The sequence below is a fragment of the Lingula anatina genome, chromosome 9 (genome assembly GCF_051362555.1).
Source record: "Lingula anatina isolate TDL-2025a chromosome 9, LinAna3.0, whole genome shotgun sequence".
In the NCBI taxonomy this organism is placed as follows: domain Eukaryota; kingdom Metazoa; phylum Brachiopoda; class Lingulata; order Lingulida; family Lingulidae; genus Lingula; species Lingula anatina.
The window spans coordinates 14,381,988-14,404,492 of NC_141775.1; the positions used below are offsets into that span (position 1 = coordinate 14,381,988).

At 34.6% G+C, this 22,505-nt stretch overlaps 1 protein-coding gene across 3 annotated transcripts in view; it reads right to left on the reverse strand.

Annotated features, from left to right (window-relative positions):
- The window catches only part of LOC106171732 (uncharacterized), a 38,299-nt gene that overhangs the window by 4,223 nt on the left and 11,571 nt on the right, over positions 1-22,505 (reverse strand). The window contains exons 6-12 of one of the 3 annotated variants that reach the window (XR_001239348.2): positions 19,831-20,371; positions 17,068-17,237; positions 10,083-10,263; positions 9,297-9,540; positions 7,138-7,308; positions 4,216-4,501; positions 2,419-2,526 (exon numbers count right to left, since the gene is read on the reverse strand). Coding sequence is in view for 2 of the 3 variants with exons in the window: in XM_013552186.2 (XP_013407640.2) it covers positions 4,354-4,501; positions 7,138-7,308; positions 9,297-9,540; positions 10,083-10,263; positions 17,068-17,237; positions 19,831-20,371 (1,455 nt within the window). In the remaining variant the exon portion in view is untranslated. Of the gene's footprint in view, positions 1-421; positions 4,502-7,137; positions 7,309-9,296; positions 9,541-10,082; positions 10,264-17,067; positions 17,238-19,830; positions 20,372-22,505 lie in introns of those variants that run through there. The other 2 variants (XM_013552186.2, XM_086996219.1) reach the window with 2 other exon arrangements.

Below are 22,505 nucleotides of genomic sequence, written 5' to 3' on the forward strand. Positions count from 1 at the left end.
TATATCATTAGTCATTGGGCCAAATCTAAATGGGTAACAAAACTACAGGCTAGCTGTGGTTTCGCTGTCATACCATAACACACTCAGATGACAGGATTTCCTTACATCTTGGTGTTTTATGAAAAGCAGAATGTATTCCAGGTATTTAAATCCTGAAATTGAACGGTTTGTTTAGTTCACATGTATGGAAGATCATACTTTGTAGTGAAGTTGAAAACAAAAATGTTGGTAATGCACCATAACCCATTTTCGTCACCCATCAAAAATTGCAATGTAGGACAAATTTTTGTATTTCTGTAGTGTGTCTGCTGTAAATGATCCCTGAGATGACCAAAATACATGGCAATACTATTCTGAGAGTTTTCTTTTCCATAATGTACAGCAGCAAAACATACTGGTGTGTCTGTATCCCAAATTTAAGTACTGTTTGGCTGTAATTTTCGGCTTAGAATTAAAAAGCGTAAAATACACAGCAATGTTTGGAAACACAAAATTGTTTGTTAAAATAAGACATCCATCCCCTATCACATGAAAGCACTCTCATTGTAATCAAACACACAGAAATATTTTGTCAGACTTCATAGATGATAACCCACTGTTGTTACCCAATATCGTGGACCTCCAGATATCTAACCCTTGTGTGTATGTTTTAACCTTGACAGATATGTTTATATATGAACACAAGTGATGTCTAGACTTGTGAAGATTCTTTTGTCAATAGCTACTTATATTTGTTTGATCTTATCAGCCAATAATTTGTCTGCTTGCAGTCGAACTTCATCAGGGAATGAGGTTGTGACAGATGTGACAACCTATCATCCCCTCTGGTACGCTATTTGGTCAGATCCCCCCTTGCCTGCCCCTCCCTTAGGCGTGGTAGGTAGAGGTTGGGTAGCTCAGTCCCATCATTCCGATTCAGCTCGGCCCCATGTAAGCGGTTGTTAATCGCTTCAAGAACTTTCCGGTGAAGGTCCCATGGCTCTCTTTCCAAGATTTTTATGTCTTCTAGAGTTGTTGATGTTATACAATGCCCTGTCTGTTCCTGGTGTTGGCTGAGGGCAGATTTTTTATCACTTTTTGATGGATTTTTGATGTTTCGTGATTCTTTCTGTTAAGGAATGTCCTGTCTAGGGGCCCGTTTCATGAAGCAGTCGTTAGTTTGAATAACTAACTACTGAACTGCTAATGAGAAAACTTGGCAATTTTCGAGGGGTGTTTCACAAAGCAGTCTTTAACTCATTCAGTCATAAAGTTCAGTCCTCAGTTCTGCCGTTACTCACTGTACTCTTGAAACAGTCTACCAGAATTCTTGCATAAAAGTGTCACAAATGTGTAGATAACTCTCCAATTTTTGGTGGCTGGAAATGCGTAAGAATGTCTCCTTTGAGGTCATCATAAAGGATCTCCACCATCTTTTTTGCCACTCTTTTTGTCACAGCCAGGTGCAACCTCTCATAAATTGCATCACTGTGCATATATTCTAATAGATTCTGCCTCTGATGAAATGTTGCCATCTGGCAGTACAGATAGCAAGAAAGGCAGCAGCCATATTGCACACAAAGACAAACGACAGACAACAGTAACTAATCAACCTTTCTAATTCATTCATTACGAATGCGTACCATGAAACTCTAGAGTTAGCGACTGGTCTGACCAGTAGTTAAATATCCATGGTAACAACAACACAATAACGAGCGAGAGAACTAGCAAGAGCTTCATGAAACGGCACTCATAACTAGCGAGAGGCTAACTACCGATCGTTAAATAACAACTGCTTCGGGAAACGGGCCCCTGTCTCTCTGATGAATTTCTCTCCACATACCTGACACTCACACTTGTATACAACACCTGTCACAACCTCATTCCCTGATGAAGTCGTATTGGCTGGTAAGATCAGAAAAATATAAATAGCTATAGACAAAAGAATCTTCACAAGTCTATTACAATAACATAGCTAATGAAACTGTTCTACACTATAAGTGATGTCTATTTTAGTTGCTCATTCTAAAAATCTGTAGCAATATAAAACCATGGACTTACTACACAGTATTGTTCTGCCAAATACATTAGTACCAGATAATTGTTTTTTTTTTTCTAAAATGCACAAATTTTTATGAACAAGGCAGCAAAGCTGTCAAATGTACAGACAAAAAGAAGAAAATAATAATGCACAAACTAGGATACTGTCAACTCTGATGCAAAAATGCATTATGCTTAACTGCATAGCCAACATCAAATTTTAATTCTGCTCAGCAGTTAATAAGGATGAAAGTAAAATATGTAACAAGCATTAGACTGGGTTCCCATACCTAGATCAATCTAACAGGATCGATCCACCTCCAAGGGGTTTCAGCTTAAGCGGTTAAGGATTCTAGCATGCCAGCTTCAGAAGGCGTGACAGACATCTAAGCAACTTACACTGATTGCAATTTAGCGAGAATCCCCTGGGAGATAAAGCAATCCACAGTTAGCAAGATAGGGTCTGGAAATGGTCCCCAAGGCTTCAGGCTGATAAGAGTTCATACCCTGAAAATGCCAGAATGAGAAAGTTTAAGAAAAGAAAGTGACATGGTTTTTCTTTAATGGTAACTATGGAGGCAGTGCCCAAAATAGGGTTTTCTTCAATTTTGATGCAATATATCATAATGCTTAACAGTATAATCACCATCAAACTTAAATAATAAAATAAAAGTATCATGGATATTCAGAAAATGTGACTAGCAAAGGTCTTCATAGCCCATGGAAGTTCAAAGTCACATCTTGAAAATGCAAATATGCAAAAAAATTAATTTTCACAAAAAAAACTTTATAACTTCAAAAAAAAACCCAATAGGACAGATTTTCCAACTACAGCTGTATTTTAGTCCTGTGTTTCTTTCCTGTAAGTGTGAGAAGAGTAAGTGACATGGTTTTCCTTTAATGGTCGCTATGGAGGCAGTGCCCAAAAAAGGGTTTTCTACAATTTTGATGCAATATATCATAATGCTTAACAGCATAATCACCATCAACTTTTAATAATAAAGTAAAACTATCATGGACATTCAGAAAATGTGACTAGCAAAAGCCCATGGAAGTTCAGAGTCACACCTTAAAAATGCCAAAATGTAAACAAGAGCTAACTGTACTGAAATGTGTTTATCTCCATTATCAACACCCTTTGTACATGAAACAAAATATTTAATTGACTGTCATTTTTATATGATCAACTAAGAAAATTGTATTCATAGGAAAAATATCAATAGAACCATTTTAAATGTCCAATTTGATCCATTCTGAGATTCTAAATATAGTGAATGATTGAATCTGACAAATTGCAATGATATGAGTTTTTTTCATTTTAACTCTATTACACAATACACAAAAACAAATATACCATCATTTTTTATAATCAAAAACCACTTATATACAAAAAAAGCATAACTTTTGTAAAAATGGTCTGATCAAGCTGATTTTCGAACTCGACCTTATTTTAGTAAGATTGACCACCTGTGAATTTCAAGCCAATAGAACGAAAGATTTCACTGAAATATCTTACCAGTGCTGCATGTATGCTGATAAAAAGCAAAAAAAAAAAAGCATAACTTTTGTAAAAATTGGTCTGATCAAGCTGATTTACAAAATCAACCTGTATTTTAGTAAGAATGATCACACTTGTGAATTTCAAGACAATAGGCCGAGTGGTTTTTCTTGAAATGTGTTATCAGTGTTGCATATATGCTAAAAAAGTTTAAAAACATCATAACCTTTTAAAAAAAAATGGCCCGGTCATACTGATTTTCGAACTTGACCTGCGTTTTATGAATATTCATGAGTTCTGTAAGTTTCAAGCCAAAACTTTGAACAGTTTTCCAGTCATCATGTTATCAGTGAAAGTGCACGGCGACAGCGGTGACAATGGCAACGACAAATGGAGGAGACGGTTATATGTACAGACACATCTGTGTCTGTACATAAAAAGGCATTCATATTTTCTATTGTTCATACAAAATACAATCATTCATAATTTAAATGAGAGAAACATTTGTACTATATATTCAAGCCCAAAAAATTTGAATTAACATATTTGTTCAGAATGACAACACCTTTTGAGCCATAACATGTGGTGTCATTTTTTCTTTTCTTTATTTTTCCAATAAACATTAAACAGTTTCACTGAATTGTGTTTGAAATTTTTTAGATGCATATCATTTCCAAGTAATAAGAGTTTATTTGTACATTGAAAGATTCAGATGAGGTGGGTTAGCAAATCACTTAGTGCTGCAAACTTCCAAATAACTTCAGACACTGCACCATATTTCCATAAATTGCCCTCTAAGCATTCTTAACAGCCTAGAACTGTTAGTTGCAGGGTTTTCATTTGCTGACAGGTACAAATTTACTCTGTTCTGCAAGTTTCAAGGGAGGTTTGTCATTTTCATCTGTGATTAGTTTGAGCTTCTGTTCCTCATTGGTGTGAAAGTTCAATCTCACAAAATCACTGGCCCTCTTCAGAGTGTGACTCCTGAATAATAAACATTCAGATGGTTTTGAAACCATAAATAAGTAACAAGTCTGATTAAACATTTAACACACAAGTGCTACCAAAACAATTTTATAAAGAAGTAGTGGTTCACTCTTTTAACTGACAATTAAATGTACCCTTTGGGCCAATTAACAATCGGGCAGTTTTTAAGAGATTGAAAATAAATATGAAAGTGCAGACTGGTTCTTATACAATTTAATATGCTATATAGGCTTTACAAAAGATGTCATACTGTCAACATGCTTGGCATATTTCTCGCCCCTTCTCCTGACTGGATGCTGATGGTCTCACCTTCCTCCACAGGACTTATCCCAGCTGAAGCATTGAAAATCAGCATACCAAAAATATCTATCAATGCCAGACCAGATACTTTACCCCTGCTTCAACCTCAGAGTGCTGTGTGCCAAGTGAGGAGACAGAAAAAACTGTTCATGAAGGATTGTTAATACGCTTTCTTTCACACAGAAGCTGTACACTGTGACCACTTTGACCTGATCAATGAAAACACCAGACATTCCCTTTGCATTTGTCAGTAAAGGCACTTCCACACCTAGATGCTGAGCTGCACACATCCCTGCCTGAGCCACCATTTAAGGGGCAGGTAGGGGCCAGGTAGTTACATAAGAGCAGATGAGCTGATCAGGTGCATTCCCACAGGGACCTATACCTTAAAGGTTTCTCGACAGATCGTCTGAATGGCCTGAATGGAGCATATTCTTCAGAACACATGCCCAACTAACGATATCTTTATCCAAATACACAAATTAAAAGCTCATTTTGTAAATTTTGGGCTTTAAAAGACGTCCTTTTTGCTAGGCTTGGGAGTTAATGAGCTACCTGGTCACTTGGTCCAATTACGACTATCTTGCCACCGGAGGAGAGAGCCAAGCAGCATGTTTAGCTGTCAAACTGAGCTGCATTTTCTACCTGTAAGTTTACTTTTCTGACTGCTGATTAAAAGTTCATACTCATTCAGATCTCTTACCGGAGGGATCTCAATCTTCATGAAGCCGTGTGAAGCCATTTCCCCGTCTATCCAATCCTTTAACTAGCATTTAATTATGGTTATCCCATCTAGTTTAAAATACTGCATTCGAATGAGTTGAAGGTACTTTTGATCCTTCGATATGAGGTCCATGTTATTTATGAAATTCAATTCAATTTATTAAACCCTTGCGCCCTACAGCTCATCAGAATGAAATGCAATAAAAATATAAAGTCATAAAAACAACAACAATACAACTACTAGTGGTAATGATAAAAACTCATCAGACTGATGCTAATCTTAGCTCCGATGTACATTTTAAGTACTTTCATAAGTTGTTTAATTGTGAAACATTGTTAAGTGATAAATTACTTTGTTTGAAAACACTTTGTTTTGTGTAATAAAAATTTTGATGTATTTCTGACTAATCGTTCTGTAGCAAAGACATTTTGAAATTTTAAGTTCTTAAAAGAATAAAATGAAATTCACCCTTGATGTCATCTAAAATACATAGTTCACAGGTTCTTAATTTTTATTGTGTCTGTTTACCTTCCAGTTTCTACAGCTAGATTATGTAATGAAACACTCAATTCGGCAAGAAATTCCTTATATTTCTGTGAAATTGGCTTATTTAAATAGAACTGCACTGTAAAATTATCAACAAGATGTTGGAACAATAGCCCTTTACTCCTTGTGGATATTTCATCTGTCAATGTTTGTCTAAAATTATCTTTCACTCTTTACTCTATCCAGGACGGTATCAAATTATCTGACATACTTTCATGAAAAATTAATGACAAGCCAATTGTCTCCAGTTCATTCTGTACTCAAATTACCTAATCAAATTTTTTTGTTAAGTAGATCTTTATAGCACGCTGTTATAATACAATTTTTTGAGGAGCGGATTTAAATCAATATTAAAAAATCATAGCTTTATACTTAAAAGAAGCGGTATCTCCTCACGGTTTCATAATATACTAAGTTATGTACAATGAACTTATATTAGTTATCACTAGTGCTCCTTTCTATACCCAACATTCTTTTAAAAAATCTGCATGTGCTTTCTTATATCCCTTACCATGTTAAATCTCCATGCATAATTTAAAACATACTAGAGTGCACACATTAAAGTGAACACATTAAAGTTATGATTTTTTAACATGCTACTATTAGCAAACAATGCTTTTTTACCTTGTTCTGATATATGTTTTTGGGTTTGACAAAACTTACAAATTTGCAAAAAGTATTGCATACAGATGCAGAACTTGCATTTCAAATTATAAAATTATAAACCTTTTAAATTACTTAATATTTCAGATGAAACACCCTTCAGAAACAAATTCTCAAAGCAAATTAAAGGATTGAGTGCTGAATCTTCCAAATTCGAGAAATTGATATTTACGTGAGTAGAATCCTTTAATTTCATTTACTATTTTAGAGGTTCTTGATATCGCAGGGTACAGTAGCTGGGCTGCTTTCTCCCCAGGGAGGTGAGAACATCACCACCTAGTCTGACTCAGGGGGTCAAAACATATGCCAGGCAGGTTGGCATCTAATGTCAACCACACTGAGACACAGTGGGGTGCAATGTTTAAGAAGCTGAATTTACTTAAATCTGAGTATTTCTCACCTTATAGCCAGCCATACTTCTCTGTTATCATTGCTGTCAATATGACCACTGTCTTTATGAAACACCATTCCTGAATGAAATACCTTCCATGTTTGCCCAAAGTCCACACTGTACATGATATCAAATCCAGGGATCTCACAGTTGGCTGATAAGGTGCCATCTTTGCTGAAACTGAAGTGCAAAGTACTGCATTAAAAACATGCTATTTTATAAATCTAAACTATAAGTAATTTCCCCTCCAAAACAAAGTTTCCTCAAAAAGGGCAATTTTCTCTTACACAAAAACCATTAACCATCTTATCCCAAGCACTGGGATTCAACAATTTGTTTGTTTTTTTTTAATTCAGTGATTTATTTCCTTTTTAATCCAATGATTTAATTCATTGTATTCCCTTTTTAATTCAAAAATTTAATTCTAAAGGACTGTCCTAGTATTCAGAACAATTTTCACTATTCTGACTTTCAAAGATGTGGCCTTTCTTTCATTTTGCACAATAACGCAAAAAAGGTGAGATGTTTTTTATCATGGCTATTTGTAATCCTGAGATAATGGCACTACGCACACTTTATATAAACTTTTAGTAACAGGATTTTAATGTCTTTAAGGTCTGAAATATTAAGACTACTAGTCATGATATCATTTTAAGATTGTAGTAGACATGATATTAAGTAAGATGATTGCTAATCACTATGTTGTTTTTACAATGTATTCAATGTTACATGACTGCTAGTCATGATCTTGTATTATATCTGATATTTAGAGGACTGCTAATCATGGTGTTATTTCAACATTGTATTAGATGTGACTTCTAGCCTGGATGTTGTTTATATGCAATACTAATTCTATTTTATTTTTATTTCATTTTTATTTTTATCCATTTATTTATTTATTTATTTTTTTTGGGGGGGGGGTGTAGAAAATTACAATTTGCAACAAAACTGTGGGGAAAAGTGATAAGTCAAATCCAAGGTTGCAATAAGATGGTAAATATAGGACTTCCCATCCAAGAAAATATAAGAGCCTGGAAATATGCCAGGTGCAGTTCACGGTGAAAAGTAGGTCAAAGATAAATTTCAAGGTCACAGGAAGACCTTCAATACATGAGCTCCTATTCAACATCAATAGTAACTATGGGCATATCTCTGCCAGTTTTGGAGTTTGGAGATATAAGGGACAGAAACTTTGCAAAGTTCAGTTCATGATGAAAAGTAGGCTTAACAAGTTCCATGGGCATATCTCTGCAAGTTTTGGAGTATTCCACATTTTTATTTTCACCACTGAATATTGTAACATTGTAATATTTGATATAGCGCAACTCCTAAACCATATGGAAAACAAAAAAATTTGAGATCACTTCTAGTATTGCACTTGACAGGCTCTTAAAAATGCAAAAACAAGAGGTCTTTAGCATCTATGGTTGCAGAATTAGAGTTTTTTCAGTTTCTCCCGTAAAAATACTTCAATTTACCCCAAACTCTTGAAGATGAAAGGAGTCCCTAATTGTAACCTTTCAATATAATATGAGAGTTTTCATCTGTGTAGTTCCTGAAAATTGGCACAAACTATTTTTTTTTTTTTTTTTTTTTTGCAGAAAATTCCAATTTTTAGACAATTTTGCCCCATTTGACCTTGAAATAAATGTCAAAGGTCAAATTCATATATGAAATCTCCACATATGACTGTCAGTCAGCCATCTATAGAAATTTTTCCCATAATTCCTTTGGTTTGGGAGAAATTTAGAATTAAATTTTGCAAATTTTAGACAAGGGTGCATTGTGACAAGCACCACACCTAGATCCGAGCACCGACTAAGCCCAAAATTCACATGGCTCAAGTTGAAATTAAATGTGACCTAGCGCCACGCTGGTTGTACAATTACAATATAGTACAGTTTGCTGAAAAAAATGGAAAATGCAACGTACCTGTGGTCAGATGAAGGTGACTTTTAAACTTGACTTGCATTTTATTAATATTCATCAATATGTTTGATGACAATAGTTTAACCTGTTTTCCACTTTTGTTATGGATTTTATTCTTCTAAAGAAAGTGAATATGTGCTATCAGACACCAAACATTAACTGAGCAACCTGCTCCAAAAGGAGACAGTCAGTCTGAACAAGAATGTGCTGTTGGTGAAAATGGAACAAAATGTACTTACACAGCTCCTGGTAAAGGCAAACGATACCAAATGCCCAAAGAATCAAGTTCAGATAATTCCTTGAGTCCGAGGGTGCTCGCAAACTTCTCCCAATCTTCTTGCATGAGGTCAGCCTTTGTGTCATCTGTCTCCCAGGGAGCCTGATGCCATGACCTCTCAGCCACTGCCAGTAACCGTGGAAACAGCATATAGTAAAACTGATCTGCACTACGTATAGTTTCTGTCCATAATTGACTTTGTATTCCTTTAATAAACAAAGATAGAGATAACAGGGTCACTTTCATACAAGCTGAAAGCAACATTTCTATTTAATCTGTACACTTTGCAAAAAATTAGTACAATTTATTTTCCTTTTGATGTCTTTTTATCTATCAAGTCTACATTTACTTTTGTAACATTTCATATTACTACAACTACTAACAACTTCCAATTCAGAATCAACAATTAATTATAAAACTGTATCTTATCAGTCATGGAATCTTCAACATCTTAGAATGCATTCCCAAAAACCCATCCTTTCAGCTGGATTGATTTAACTCGGCAGGGCTTCTCTTTAAAGCCCACTAACAGCATCTTTTTTGCGTCCTTTGTGCAATGATTAAACTGTTGCTGTGGTTATAGTAAACATACAATCCACACAGCAAACCAGTTCTGTTTTCTAAAGAATCTTGTATATGATTCTCAGGTTTCTTCATCTCTTTACACTTTCCCAATATGTTTGAACTAATACATTTATACACAATTCTTAGCTTTTTGCATTAAAGCATCTGTTTTCAGTGAACTTACCCAAAATGTTCTCAGACTGATCCACTAGCTTACACTTTTCCTGGTACCCTCCGCAAAGAGGCCTATACTTGAACACATGCTCCAAGGATATAGACCGCGAAGCCCAGTAAAGACCACGCTCTTCTGGATCTTGAATTTGGGGGTGGTCAAAATAGAGATAGTTTGCATTTGACAAGATGACCTGAAGAAGAGTTAAGAATGTGTTATGTGACATATCTGTTATGTGTGATTGCATTAACAAGGCAGCAAAGCTGTCAAACGTACAGACAAAAACCAGAAAATAAAAATGCAGAAAATAGGATACTGTCAATTCTGATGAACTGATGCATTATGCTTTCTGTAACTGCATAGCCAACATCGAATTCTAATTCTGCAAAAACAGTGGATTAGGATGAAAGTAAAATGTGTAACAAGCATTAGACTGAATTCCCATACCTAGATCAATCCAACAGGATCAATCCAACTCCAAGGGGTTTCTCACTAAATTGCTTTCAGCTTAAGCGGCTTAGGATTCTGCCATGCCAGTTTCAGTAGGCGTGACAGACAGCTAAGCCACTTAGCAATTTGATTGCAATTAAGCGAGAATTCCCTTGGAGACAGATCGATCCACAGTTAGTGTAATAGGGTCTGGAAATGGTCCCTAAGGCTTCAGGCTGATAAGAGTTAAAGTTCATACTTTGGAAATGCCAGAATGAGATAAAGTGAAAATTTCACAAAAAAAATTGCTTAAACTAATATATATATATATATATATATATATATATATATATAATTTAATAGAGCTGTTCTTCTAATTTGGGCTGTATGTCAATCCTAAGAATCATTCTTGTTAAAAAAAATACAGAAAATGTTACAAAGTAACAGTACAGGGCTCCTGGTGGATGGGAGTGATAAGTCACATCTTGAAAATGCCAGTTTGAAAAATGAAAAATTAAAAAAGAAAAAATTACAAAAATATTCCACTAAAGCTGCCATTCAGTCTAGTTGCACTACCATGATATGAATCATCCAACTTGAGTTTAAGCTGTGTAAACAACTCACAGAAATATATTTGTTTTATCACACAAGGCACCAAAGCTGTCAAATGTACAGACAAAAAACAAAAAATAAAAATGCAGAAAATAGGATGCTGTTAATTCTGATGCACTTATGTATTATGCTTAACTACAGCCAACATCAAATTTTAATTCTGCACAACAGTGGATCAGGATGAAAGTAAAATGTGTAACAAGCATTAGACTGAATTCCCATACCTACATCAATCTACGAGGATCAATCCAACTCCAAGGGGTTTCTCACTAAATTGCCTTCAGCTTAAGCGGCTTAGGATTCTGGCATGCTAGTTTCAGTAGAGGTGACAGACAGCTAAGCCACTTACATTAATTGCAATTTAGCGCGTGATAGGGTCTGGAAATGGTCCCTAAGGCTTCAGGCTGATAAGAGTTCAAGACACTTTGGAAATGCCCGAATGAGAATAAGTGAAAATTTCACAAAAAAATTGCTTAAACTCAATAAAAAAATAATAATAACAATAATATATATATAAGAAATTGTAAAATAAAACATAACAAAAATTCCAATAAAGCTGCTATTCAAACTTTTAAGCTGTATAATTACTAACATGATTTGAATAACCCTATTGAGTTTGAGAATAATACTGCACTGTTATTCATCTTTAGCATTAATGTAAACGTTACACAAAATTTTTCTTTTGTAAAATTATTTTCAATATTAAATAACATTTACCTGCATAATAATCATCGATTCCTAATTATGTGACACAATCAAGAGAGCTAAACCTGTGGGACTTTACAATGAAATCTCAACGTTTGTTTTATGTAATCTCATTTAATGGCCACTTGAAAATTAATTAAGCAAATTACTTTATAACCCTAAAATAACTCGAAAAATTAATTAAGCAAATTACTTTATAACCTGAATTAACATACTGCCCGCTATCCATATACATTTATTGCACCATATAGCACTCTATAGAACTGCATTGCTTCCAAAACAGAAACAAACACACTGGTTTTCCAACACAAGCTGCACTTCAGTCTTATGAAACTTTTCAGTAAATTTGAGTATCATAAGTAACATGGTTTTCCCTTAATCGCTATCCTGGCAGCAGTGTCCAAAATAGGGTTTTCTTCAATTTTCATGCAATATAACATAATACTTAATAGCATAATGACCATAAATTTTTTTATAAAAAAATAAAAGTATCATGGATATTCAGAAAATGTGATATGGGAAGGTCATCAAGGCCATGGAAGTTCAGAGTCACACTTTAAAAATGCCAAAATGTAAACAAGAGATAACTGTACTGAAATGATTTTCTTTCCATTTTCAACACCTTTTTTACATTAAACAAAATAATCAATTTATTGTCATTTTTAAATGATCAACTAGGAAAATTGTTGACATAGGAAAAATATCAATAGAACAATTTCAAATGTCCAATTTGCTCCATTCGGAGATTCTGAACATAGTGAATGATTGAATCTGACGAACTACAATGATGAGTTCCTTTCCACTTTTGATACTTTATTACACAATGCACGATAACAGGTTTACCGTCATTTTTATATAATCAACTAACAATATTGTTAAGAAGCAGAAAATGTCAAAACAACACTTTTACACATCTAATTAGTTCCATAATGAGACTGTTAACATGCCTAAGAATTAAATCTGAAGAAAAACCACTTATATACAAAAAGGCTAATAACTTCATCAAAACTCAACTGATTAAGCTCATTTTCAAACTTGATCTGTATACTGGTCAGACTGATCACTCCTGTGAGTTGAAAGGCAAAAGGCTGATTTGTTTTCCTTAAAATGCGTCATCAGTGTTGCATATATGCTGAATAAAGGAAAAAACAGCATAATTTTTGTAAAAGCCAATTTTCTCCAATCAAGCCAATTTTCGAACTTGACCTGCGCATTATGAATATTCATCAGTTCTATAAGTTTAAAGCCTAAAGGTAAAACAGTTCTTAACTTATCGCGTTATCTGTATTGCATATATGTTGAAAATAGTGAAAAAACAGCATAACTTCCCTAAAAATGGCCCGATCATGCTGATTTTCGAACTTGACCTGCGCATTATAAATATTCATCAGTTCTGTAAGTTTCAAACTAAAAAGTAAAATGGTTTTCCACTTATGGTGTTAACGGTGCTGCAAATGCAAATGCATCCATAGTCATTGCAATAAAAGGAACCCTTGTATGTTGTCTGCTACAATATTGTTTCGCTCACTACACAAGAAGCATAAATGACACAAATACTTTGTAAATATGATGAAAGCCTTAGTTAATCTAAAATGTTTTTTGGCAATTTGGAAACTTATTTAGCAAAGAGACAAATGTTCCCTTATATTTCACTAATTTTCTCATTTTACCAAGACTGATAGTAAACTGATAGTAATTCTTGAAGAAACAAAAGATCAAATGATAGCTAGGCTTTTGAGATCAATCTTGGTAAAATTGCTGCTTTTTTAATTCTGATTTAATATATATGACTTCTTATTTGTATTCTAGTCATTATGGGTTAATCTCTTTTAGTATAGGAAATGAAAGGGGTATAAAGTTTGAAAAGTGCATCAGGAGGTCAAAGGCGACATGCAAGATCACATTTGGATTTCCAATACATTATTTCCTATTCAACTTTAAGGATGCTGTCTCTAAATTGACAATATCATTTTTGCCCTAGTAAATTGATAAAAAGGTAGCAAAGCTGTCAAATGTACAGACAAAAAGCAGAAAATAATGCAAAAAATAGGCTACTGTTAATTCTGATGCAAAAATACATTAAGCTTAACTGCAAATTCAACATCAAATTGTAATTATGCACAACAGATAATACCAATGTTAGTAAAATGTGTAACAAGCATAAGGCTTCAGGCCCACGAGAATTTCACAAAAAAAGTCAATAAAAAAATGATAATTCAATACAGCAGGTTTTCTAATTTGAACTGTATATCAATCCTAAGAATGATTCTTGTAAGTTAAAAAAAAACTAGAGGATCAGAGAGGCGATACCGCCTCTGGATATTGTACCACCAGCTGGAGTAAGCACATTCGTAAGGACACCCCCCAAAAAAAATAATAAAAAAAAATTGGACACCACCACCAGTCTTGTGCTTGACAAGCTCTATAAAATGCAATAAACAAGAGTTCTCAAAATATGCACAAAAAAAAAAAAAAAAAAAAAAATCAAAAAAACATAACAGTTAAAATGGTCCAATCAAGGAGATGTTCAAATTGACCTATATTTTCCTAACACTGATCACTCCTGTGATTTTCTAGACAATAGGCCTATTGGTTTTCCTTGAAATGCATTATCAGTATTGCATATACCGGTATGCTGACAAAAGAGAAAACCTAGGGACAACACTGAGCAGATCTCTGCTAGTTTTGAAGATATGAAGGGCACGAAAATATGCAGAGTTCAGTTTGTGGTAAAAAGGTAGGTCAAAGGTCAATTTCAAGGCCACAGTATATGACTTCCTATAAAGGTTCAATAGTAGCTATGGGCATTTCTTTACCAATGTTGGAGATATGAAGGCCAGGAAACATGCAAAGTGCAGTTCAACATAAATAGTAGGTCAAAGGTCAATTTCAAGGTCACAGTAAGATTGCCAGTTTATGACTTTCTATTCAAGTTCAATAGTAACTTTGGACCTATCTCTGCCAGTTTTCGAGATATAAGGGATAGAAAATTTGCAAAGTTCAGTTCATGTTGAAAAGTAGGTCAAAGGTCAATTTCAAGGTCACAATAAGAATGCCAGTATATGACTTCCTATTCATGTTTAACAGTAACTATGGGTGTATCTCTGCCAGTTTTGGAGATATAAGGGCTGGAAAATTTGCAAAGTTCAGTTCATGGTGAAAAGTAGGTCAAATGTCAATTTAAAGGTCACAGTTAGATTAACAGTATATAACTTCCTATTCAAGTTCAATAGTAACTATGGGCTTATCTTTGCCAGTTTTGGAGATATAAAGATCAGAAAACTTCAAAGTGCAGTTCATCATGAAATGTAGGTCAAAGGTCAATTTCAAGGTCACAGTTAGATTACCAGTATATGACTTCTTACTCAAGTTCAATAGTAACTATGGGCATATCTCTGCTAATTTTGGAATATTTATCATTTTCCCCACTGAATATTGCAATGTTGTAATTTTTGATATAGCGCAATGCCTAAACCATATCGAAAACAAAAAAATGGACACCACCTCCAGTATTGCACTTGACAAGTTCTACAAAATGCGATGAACAAAAGGTTTCTGGCATTTACCATTCCAGAATAAAAACAAGTTTTCAGTTTCGGGATCTAATGGCTGCTTCTCCCGTGAAAATGCACCGATTGACCCCAAACTCCCAAAGATGAAAGGAGTCCCCAATTGTAACCCCTCACTGTAACAGGAGAGCTTAGATCTGTGTAGTTTCCAAAAAATAGCACAAACAAATATTTTTTTGCAGAAAATTCCCATTTTTTAGAAAATTTTGGCTTGTTTGACCTTGAAAAAAAGGTCAAAAGTCAAATCCAAGGGCATATTTGGAATCTCCACATATGAGTTTCGGTCAGACTTCTGTAGTAATTTTTCCCATAATTCCTTTGGTTTGGGAGATATTTAGCCTTGAATTTTCAAAAATTTTGACAAGGGTGCGTTTCAACAAGTGTCACGCCCAGGCCAATGCACCGACAGAGATAAAAAAACAGGGTGTTCAAGTTGAGATTATATGTGACCTAAATCCAAGAGATGGGGACACAGGTCCTGGCGGTCTAGGAGGAGAAGCGGTAACAGTGACTTGTTTCCGGCGCCCGACTGCGGAGCCGCAGGAGCCGGCGGAGCCGGCGGAGCCAGCGGAGCTGTACGAGACGGGTCGGGACTAAAACCATGAGTACCGCCAGCGTATACGCTGGTGGTACTAATAATGAGTAACAGTTTTCTTTTCATAATGTTTCTGGTGGCAGTGCACAAAATAGGTTTTGTTGCAGTATTACATAATGATTAAAGGTATAATTACCACCAATTTTTAATTGTCTAGTATAAATAACATGGACACTATGTTTTTTTCTTAATGGCAGCAGTGTCCAAAATAGGGTTTTCTTCACTTTTGATGCAATATTGCATAATCCGTAACAGCATAATTACCATCAATATTTTATGATCAAATATAAGTATCATGGATATTCAAAAAACGTGACTAGAAAAAGTCTTCAAGCCAATGAAAGTCACACCTTGAAAATGTTAATATGTGAAGAATAAAAATTTCACAAAATACTATATTACTTTTAGAAAAATTACCCAATCAGACTGGTTTTCCAACTGATGCTGTATTTAAGTCCTATGTTTCTTTACTGTAAGTTTGAGGACAGTAAGTGGCATGGTTTTCCTTTAACAGTCACTACTGCAACAGTGCCCCAAATGGGTTTTCTTCAATTTTGAGAAAATATAACATTAATGCTTAACAGTATAATCACCACCAATCTTTAATTAGGCACTGCAGGTAACATGGATATTTAGAAAATGTGACTAGCAAAGACCCATGGAAATTAAATTCACACCATGTAAACGAGATAACTGTACTGAAATCAGTTTATTTCCATTTTCATTACTTTTTTTACATAAAACAAAATAACTCATTTACTCTCACTTTTAAAGGATCAACTAAGAAAATTGCTAAGATGGGAAAAATATCAACAGAACAATTTTAAATGTCCATATGCTCCATTCTGAGATTCTGAACAAAGTGAATGAGTCAATCTGACAAACTGCAGTGAAATGAGTTTATTTCCATTTTGACACTTTATTACACACTAAAGTTAACAGGTTTAGCATAATTTTTATATAAACAGCAACAAAATCATAGAAAATGCCAAAAAATGTCTGCCCTAGCATTATCTATGCAATTTGGATATTATATTTCATAGTTCTTCTTGTTTTAAATTTCATATGTATATAAATATATATTTACCTTATATCCTTTTTTGAGAAGTACATGAGCTATATCCTGGCCTGAATGCCCTATGTCCCACACATTTATGCTGATTTGATTGTCTGGCATGTTATACTGGTCCTTGTGGACAATGTCTTTGTCACTTTTCTTGATTGCATCCCATAATATTACATCTACTTGATACTTTGCTGAAAGAAAATCAAAAGCTATACTCCTACCAACTTCCTATCAGCTTCAAATTTAATGCTCTACAGTTTGTATTCCCTGTAATATAGTTCACTTTTCCATTCTTGGCACATATACAGAGTTTAACCAAATATTACATGTTACCAAATACCTATGCAGACATGATGAAACTCTCGGTCTGATCGGTCATGACCGGGAAAATTTGTCTGGACCGGTATAAAATTGGACTTGGTCGGTACAAAGTACCGACAAGAGTTTTAAGAACCACAGTTTTGAATTTACATTCATCATTCGACATACTTCACTAATAAAATTATATGAAACCCAAAGCGTTTTTCCCCTCCATTTCAAACCTATCACATTCACAAACAAAGTAAGTTACTTAATCATACTGGAAGTATCTGTCTCAAACGAATAGACAATTTTTCATTACTGTCGGTCTAAATGTCCGGCCATTCTGAAAAGTTTTCAGCATGTCTGCTATGTGACATATTTCCTTTATGAGGCACAATAATTAGCCCTAACTGAACAATTTAAATTGCACAATATAATTTATCTTATGAAAACCAATTATTAAAGTGTTCCTCCAATGGCAACCTCCACACTGACTCACCCACACTACTCAACTAGACAGCTAATTGCACAACACTATTTCTTTCCTCAGTGTAGAAAACATATTATTGCCAAATGAATGTCAACTTCAAACAACTACTTTTCCTACCAAACTTAAAATGCACTACATGCACTACTTTCAAGTGACAATCTACCAATCTACAAGCATACAAGGTTTTTAGCAGCATATGTACACCATTTCACACAAACACACTCACATAAACACACATACTACCCAATGTTATCCCCACCTACACATTCCATCACCAATTGCAATAAATAGGCCTGCACACGTTAATTGAGTGCTCGACTGCATGTGCTGACTTTTTCCTTCTGACTGTGCAACTCATGGACATTTTACACAGGAGCCAGAGGAAAGATGGCTGATTTCAATACAGTGTTATTAACCTAAGATATTGTATCTAGGGCCAAACTACCAAACCCTAGTGCTGAGATACAAACTAGCATTGTTATAAAATGATTATAACTTGTTACAGACTTAAAGTTAGAGGGAAAAGATTTGACAGCATGCCACTGTACACATGAACTTGTGTCTGTGGAGCACTAAATTGTGTTGTAAAATTCTCATAAAACATGTTGCTAGAAAATTTCCCAACTAATTTGAAGAGCAGAGACACTTCAGCTATCAACAAAGGTGCAATGTAGAAAATCAAATCAAACTTTTGGGAAATGAAGCAAAATACACCTCAGGATGAACAAGATATAATTGTCACACTAATTTCACCAGCTGTCAGGGTAAATCTATTCATTGCTGAAGTGTCAGAGCATTATCTGATAGTTTGTTATAGACTGTGAAAATTTCTAAAACTTGGTATAGTTTATAAAATTACAAAAACCAATAACAGAAGAATAAAATACAGTTTGTTATAGTGACAAGGGTACTGCTCTGGCCACTTGAACCTATTTGTCATCATAAGGTATCATGTTTCCCAAGGACAGCAATCCATTCAACCTTGTGGTCAGAGACAACATCTTCTGTCTGATCTGTCTGATAGTCTCCAGTCTGGTTGGCCAAAAGCTAACAGTAAAAGCTTGTGCTCAATAACCTTACTATTATGTTATCATACTACTAATGAACATTTCCCCTGGGCAACAATTATAATGAATAAAAATAACAAGGATAATAGTAATAACACATCAAATGTCAATTAACTATTAATAAATTATAATCAATTCATCATTAAATTTCTTTTTTCCAAAGCTTGCATCAAATACTTGGCCAGTTCCTTGGTTATGATCATCATAATAAATTGCAATGTTAGGTCTGTATCATTATTAGATGTATACTAGCCAATCATTGGGTCTATAAAATGTTTTCTACGCATGTGAGTGGCCTTGGAAACCTTCTGTATATTGAACTTCTCATTTTAAGTCTTCAATATAATTGAATCTACAACTTGCATTTTTCCAGATTGGTTTGACACACCCCCTAAAAAAACATCTGTCATATACTGCCTGTCAGCTTGAGTAAGGTCAATTTTGTATGTGGCCTAAGCAACATGATTATTAACCACAGCAGTGACTATCAAATTTGTCAATGAAATGAAAAATAATTACAGTTATAGACAAGTATCTGTCACCTTCCCCACAGTTAACAGTATGTGCCTGGTCATAGAAATATCCAGTCTCCACAGGTGACACCTTGCAGAGCCAGTGAGCAGAATCCACCGTTTTGCTAAAAATAGCATTGTCACGCAACTCTACTGCTAACATATTCAACAATGAAAAAATAGTGATTTACTCATATTTACTTCAAAATTACTACTCATACTTACTTCAATATTACATATTACATAAGACTGCTACACCACACTCTTAAACATAATAATCTGCCTTGGGCCTCAACGATTTTTTTTTTCAATTAAGTAAATGTTGTCCTTACTACTACTTCTGTACATTTCATCACAGTATCAATGACTTTTTATCATAATTTGCCAATGAAGAGGTAAGAAATATACAGACCTGTTATATTAATAATTTTCTCAGCAAACATCTGCCTGAGTTCTTCTCTTGATTTCCCCATCTGCATACAGACAGTTGACTTCTCCCATGCGCCCCGAGGTACCTCATCACCTCCTAAATGTATAGTCTTGAGAGAGTTATGTCCCTTGTGTAAATCTATCACAGATTTAATCACATGCTCAATAAAGACATATGTGGAGCTAAGGCATGGGTTCATAACGTTTTCTGTAAATAGCTGCACTGAAGAGAATTCTGAGTCATCATTAAAGTCATTGAGCAGGTATTTTGAAGCTTTTTGGGGATCTTTTGATATGTATTTGTCATATCTTAATAACATTGACTGGATGGCAGCATGTGCATGAGCTGGCATATCAAATTCTGGGATGATTTCAATATGGCGATGAGCAGCATAGTCTAGAATTTCCTGATAATCTGAGGTTGTGTAAAAACCACTTCCAAGACCCGTAGCTTCAGGACCAGATCCAAGTTGTGGCATAAGGCATGCAACTTTGGTAGGATCATGGCAACGCCTGGCTCCAATCTAAACATAATAAACAAAGAATCAACATAATGCCCAAGTTTTCAAAGAAATAATGAAAAAATAAGATGCCTAATTTACAAACCATATCGAAAACAGTCAACTATCAATGGCTGACAGTAATCTCTAGGATATCACAGACCTTGTATACATTTGCATTGGAACATGCTTAGCATTTAATGAATTTAAATTAAAGGGATAACAACTGTCCGTATGATATCCACATTTTACAATAAATGCATTGTAAACAACTTATAGAAATATAATAGATTCTATTTTACCGTCAATACAGCAGTTCACACAATTATTCTGGAATTTTTGCTTGCTATCACATCACGTGACTTCCATAGATGGCTATACTCTGTAATAATCTCTTAAGAAAATATTACAAAAATGAAACTTTTTAGAAAAAAAAAACAGGGACTAACTTTAAATGTTGGAATGGATTCATTTACCATTGGTAAGTATGGGGAAATTGTCCTTTACTCCAGGGAAATCTATTTTTTTGCAAAAATGAACAGCTGTTATCCCTTTAATTGGAAATTATAGGTAAAATTATGTAGGATGTGTGTGTGTGTGTGTGTGTGTGTGTGTGTGTGTGTGTGTATAAGTATAGTAAAATCATTTTCTATTAGGAATTTTAAACTCAACTGAGTGAACAAGAATGAGAGAATGTGAGAGAAAGTTATTAGTTAACTTGAGATTAATGTGTCTTGTACTTTCTGTTTCTTTTCTTAGAATACCAAAAAATTTATAAATGAAACACTGCAACTAGAAGAAAAAAGTTTCAATTAAATAAAACTAAGTTTTTAATAAATAAAACTAGATCAAGAGAATTCTAGCATCCAGCCCCCCCCCCCCCCCCCCCCCAACCATTGTTACCACCATTCCTTCCATCTGAAAAGGTCTTAATCTTCAACTTCAGATCACAAATTATCTAACATGGTCCTAATCATTAGAGATGTGGTCCTACCATGGGCTGACTCAGTCTGCTTTTTTGATTAAATATCATCTTACTTTGAATAAGCAAAGCCAAGTTTTTTTTTAAACAAATATTAACACAGGGCATTTACAACAATGAGAGACAAAGACACCTTCCACACACCGCTCACACAATGAAAAAAACTCTTACAGATGATGACTTAAAATACAAGTAAAAATTAGTAAGAGTAAGAGAATCTCAGTAGGCTATGACACATGATCTTTTCTATTCATATGAATATTTTTTTCTGTGCTTTCCCATTTCTTCCTTAGATCAACTGCCTTTTAAGGACCCAGGAGGTATAAAGACTGAAAATCTATTTTTTTGCTTCTCCAAATACTTTTTGCAGGGATCCCAGAGTGGTTTAATTTTATTCTGCCTGCATAGAGTGAGATATTTCTTTATATGAAGGAGTAGAGTATGCAAGAGCTGTTATCCAATAATCCAAATAGAAACAGGCAAGAGTTTTGTTCTAATTCAACAGGGCACTGTGTGCGTAGGTTCTGAATGAAACAAGTTCAAATGAAATCCCAGAAAATATGCAATAAAGTCTCTTTTGGGGCATTACAGAAAGTGCATCACTCGTTTTTTCCACTTAATGTGTTACCTGCATTGCACATATGCTGAAAAAAAGCTAAAAACAACATAAATTTTGGAAATATGGCCCAATGAAGCTGTTTATTTAACTCAACCTGTGTTTTAATAATATTCCTCAGTTCTGAAAACAAAAGGTCAAACGGTTTTCTGCTCATTGTGTTATCTCTGAAAGAGAACGGCAACAACAGGTGATGGCCATGTGTACAGGCATGATGTATCTGTGCATAAAAAATAATCCACTGAGAGTTTTTTCACTTATACCTGTATGTTAGTAATGTGATCACTCCTGTAGGTTTTAGGACAATGGGCTTATTGGTTTTCCTTTAAATGTGTTTTCTGTATTGCATACAGTAAAATATATGCTAAAAAAATACATCATTTTTTAAACAATGGACCAGTCAAGCTGATATTGGATCTCAAGCTGTATTTTACTAATATTCATCAGTTCTGTAAGTTTGAAGACAAAAGGTCAAACAGTTTTCCACTTATCATGTTACCTCTGAAAGTGCATGGTGACCACAGAAGCAGATTATGACTTTATGTACAGACACTATATGC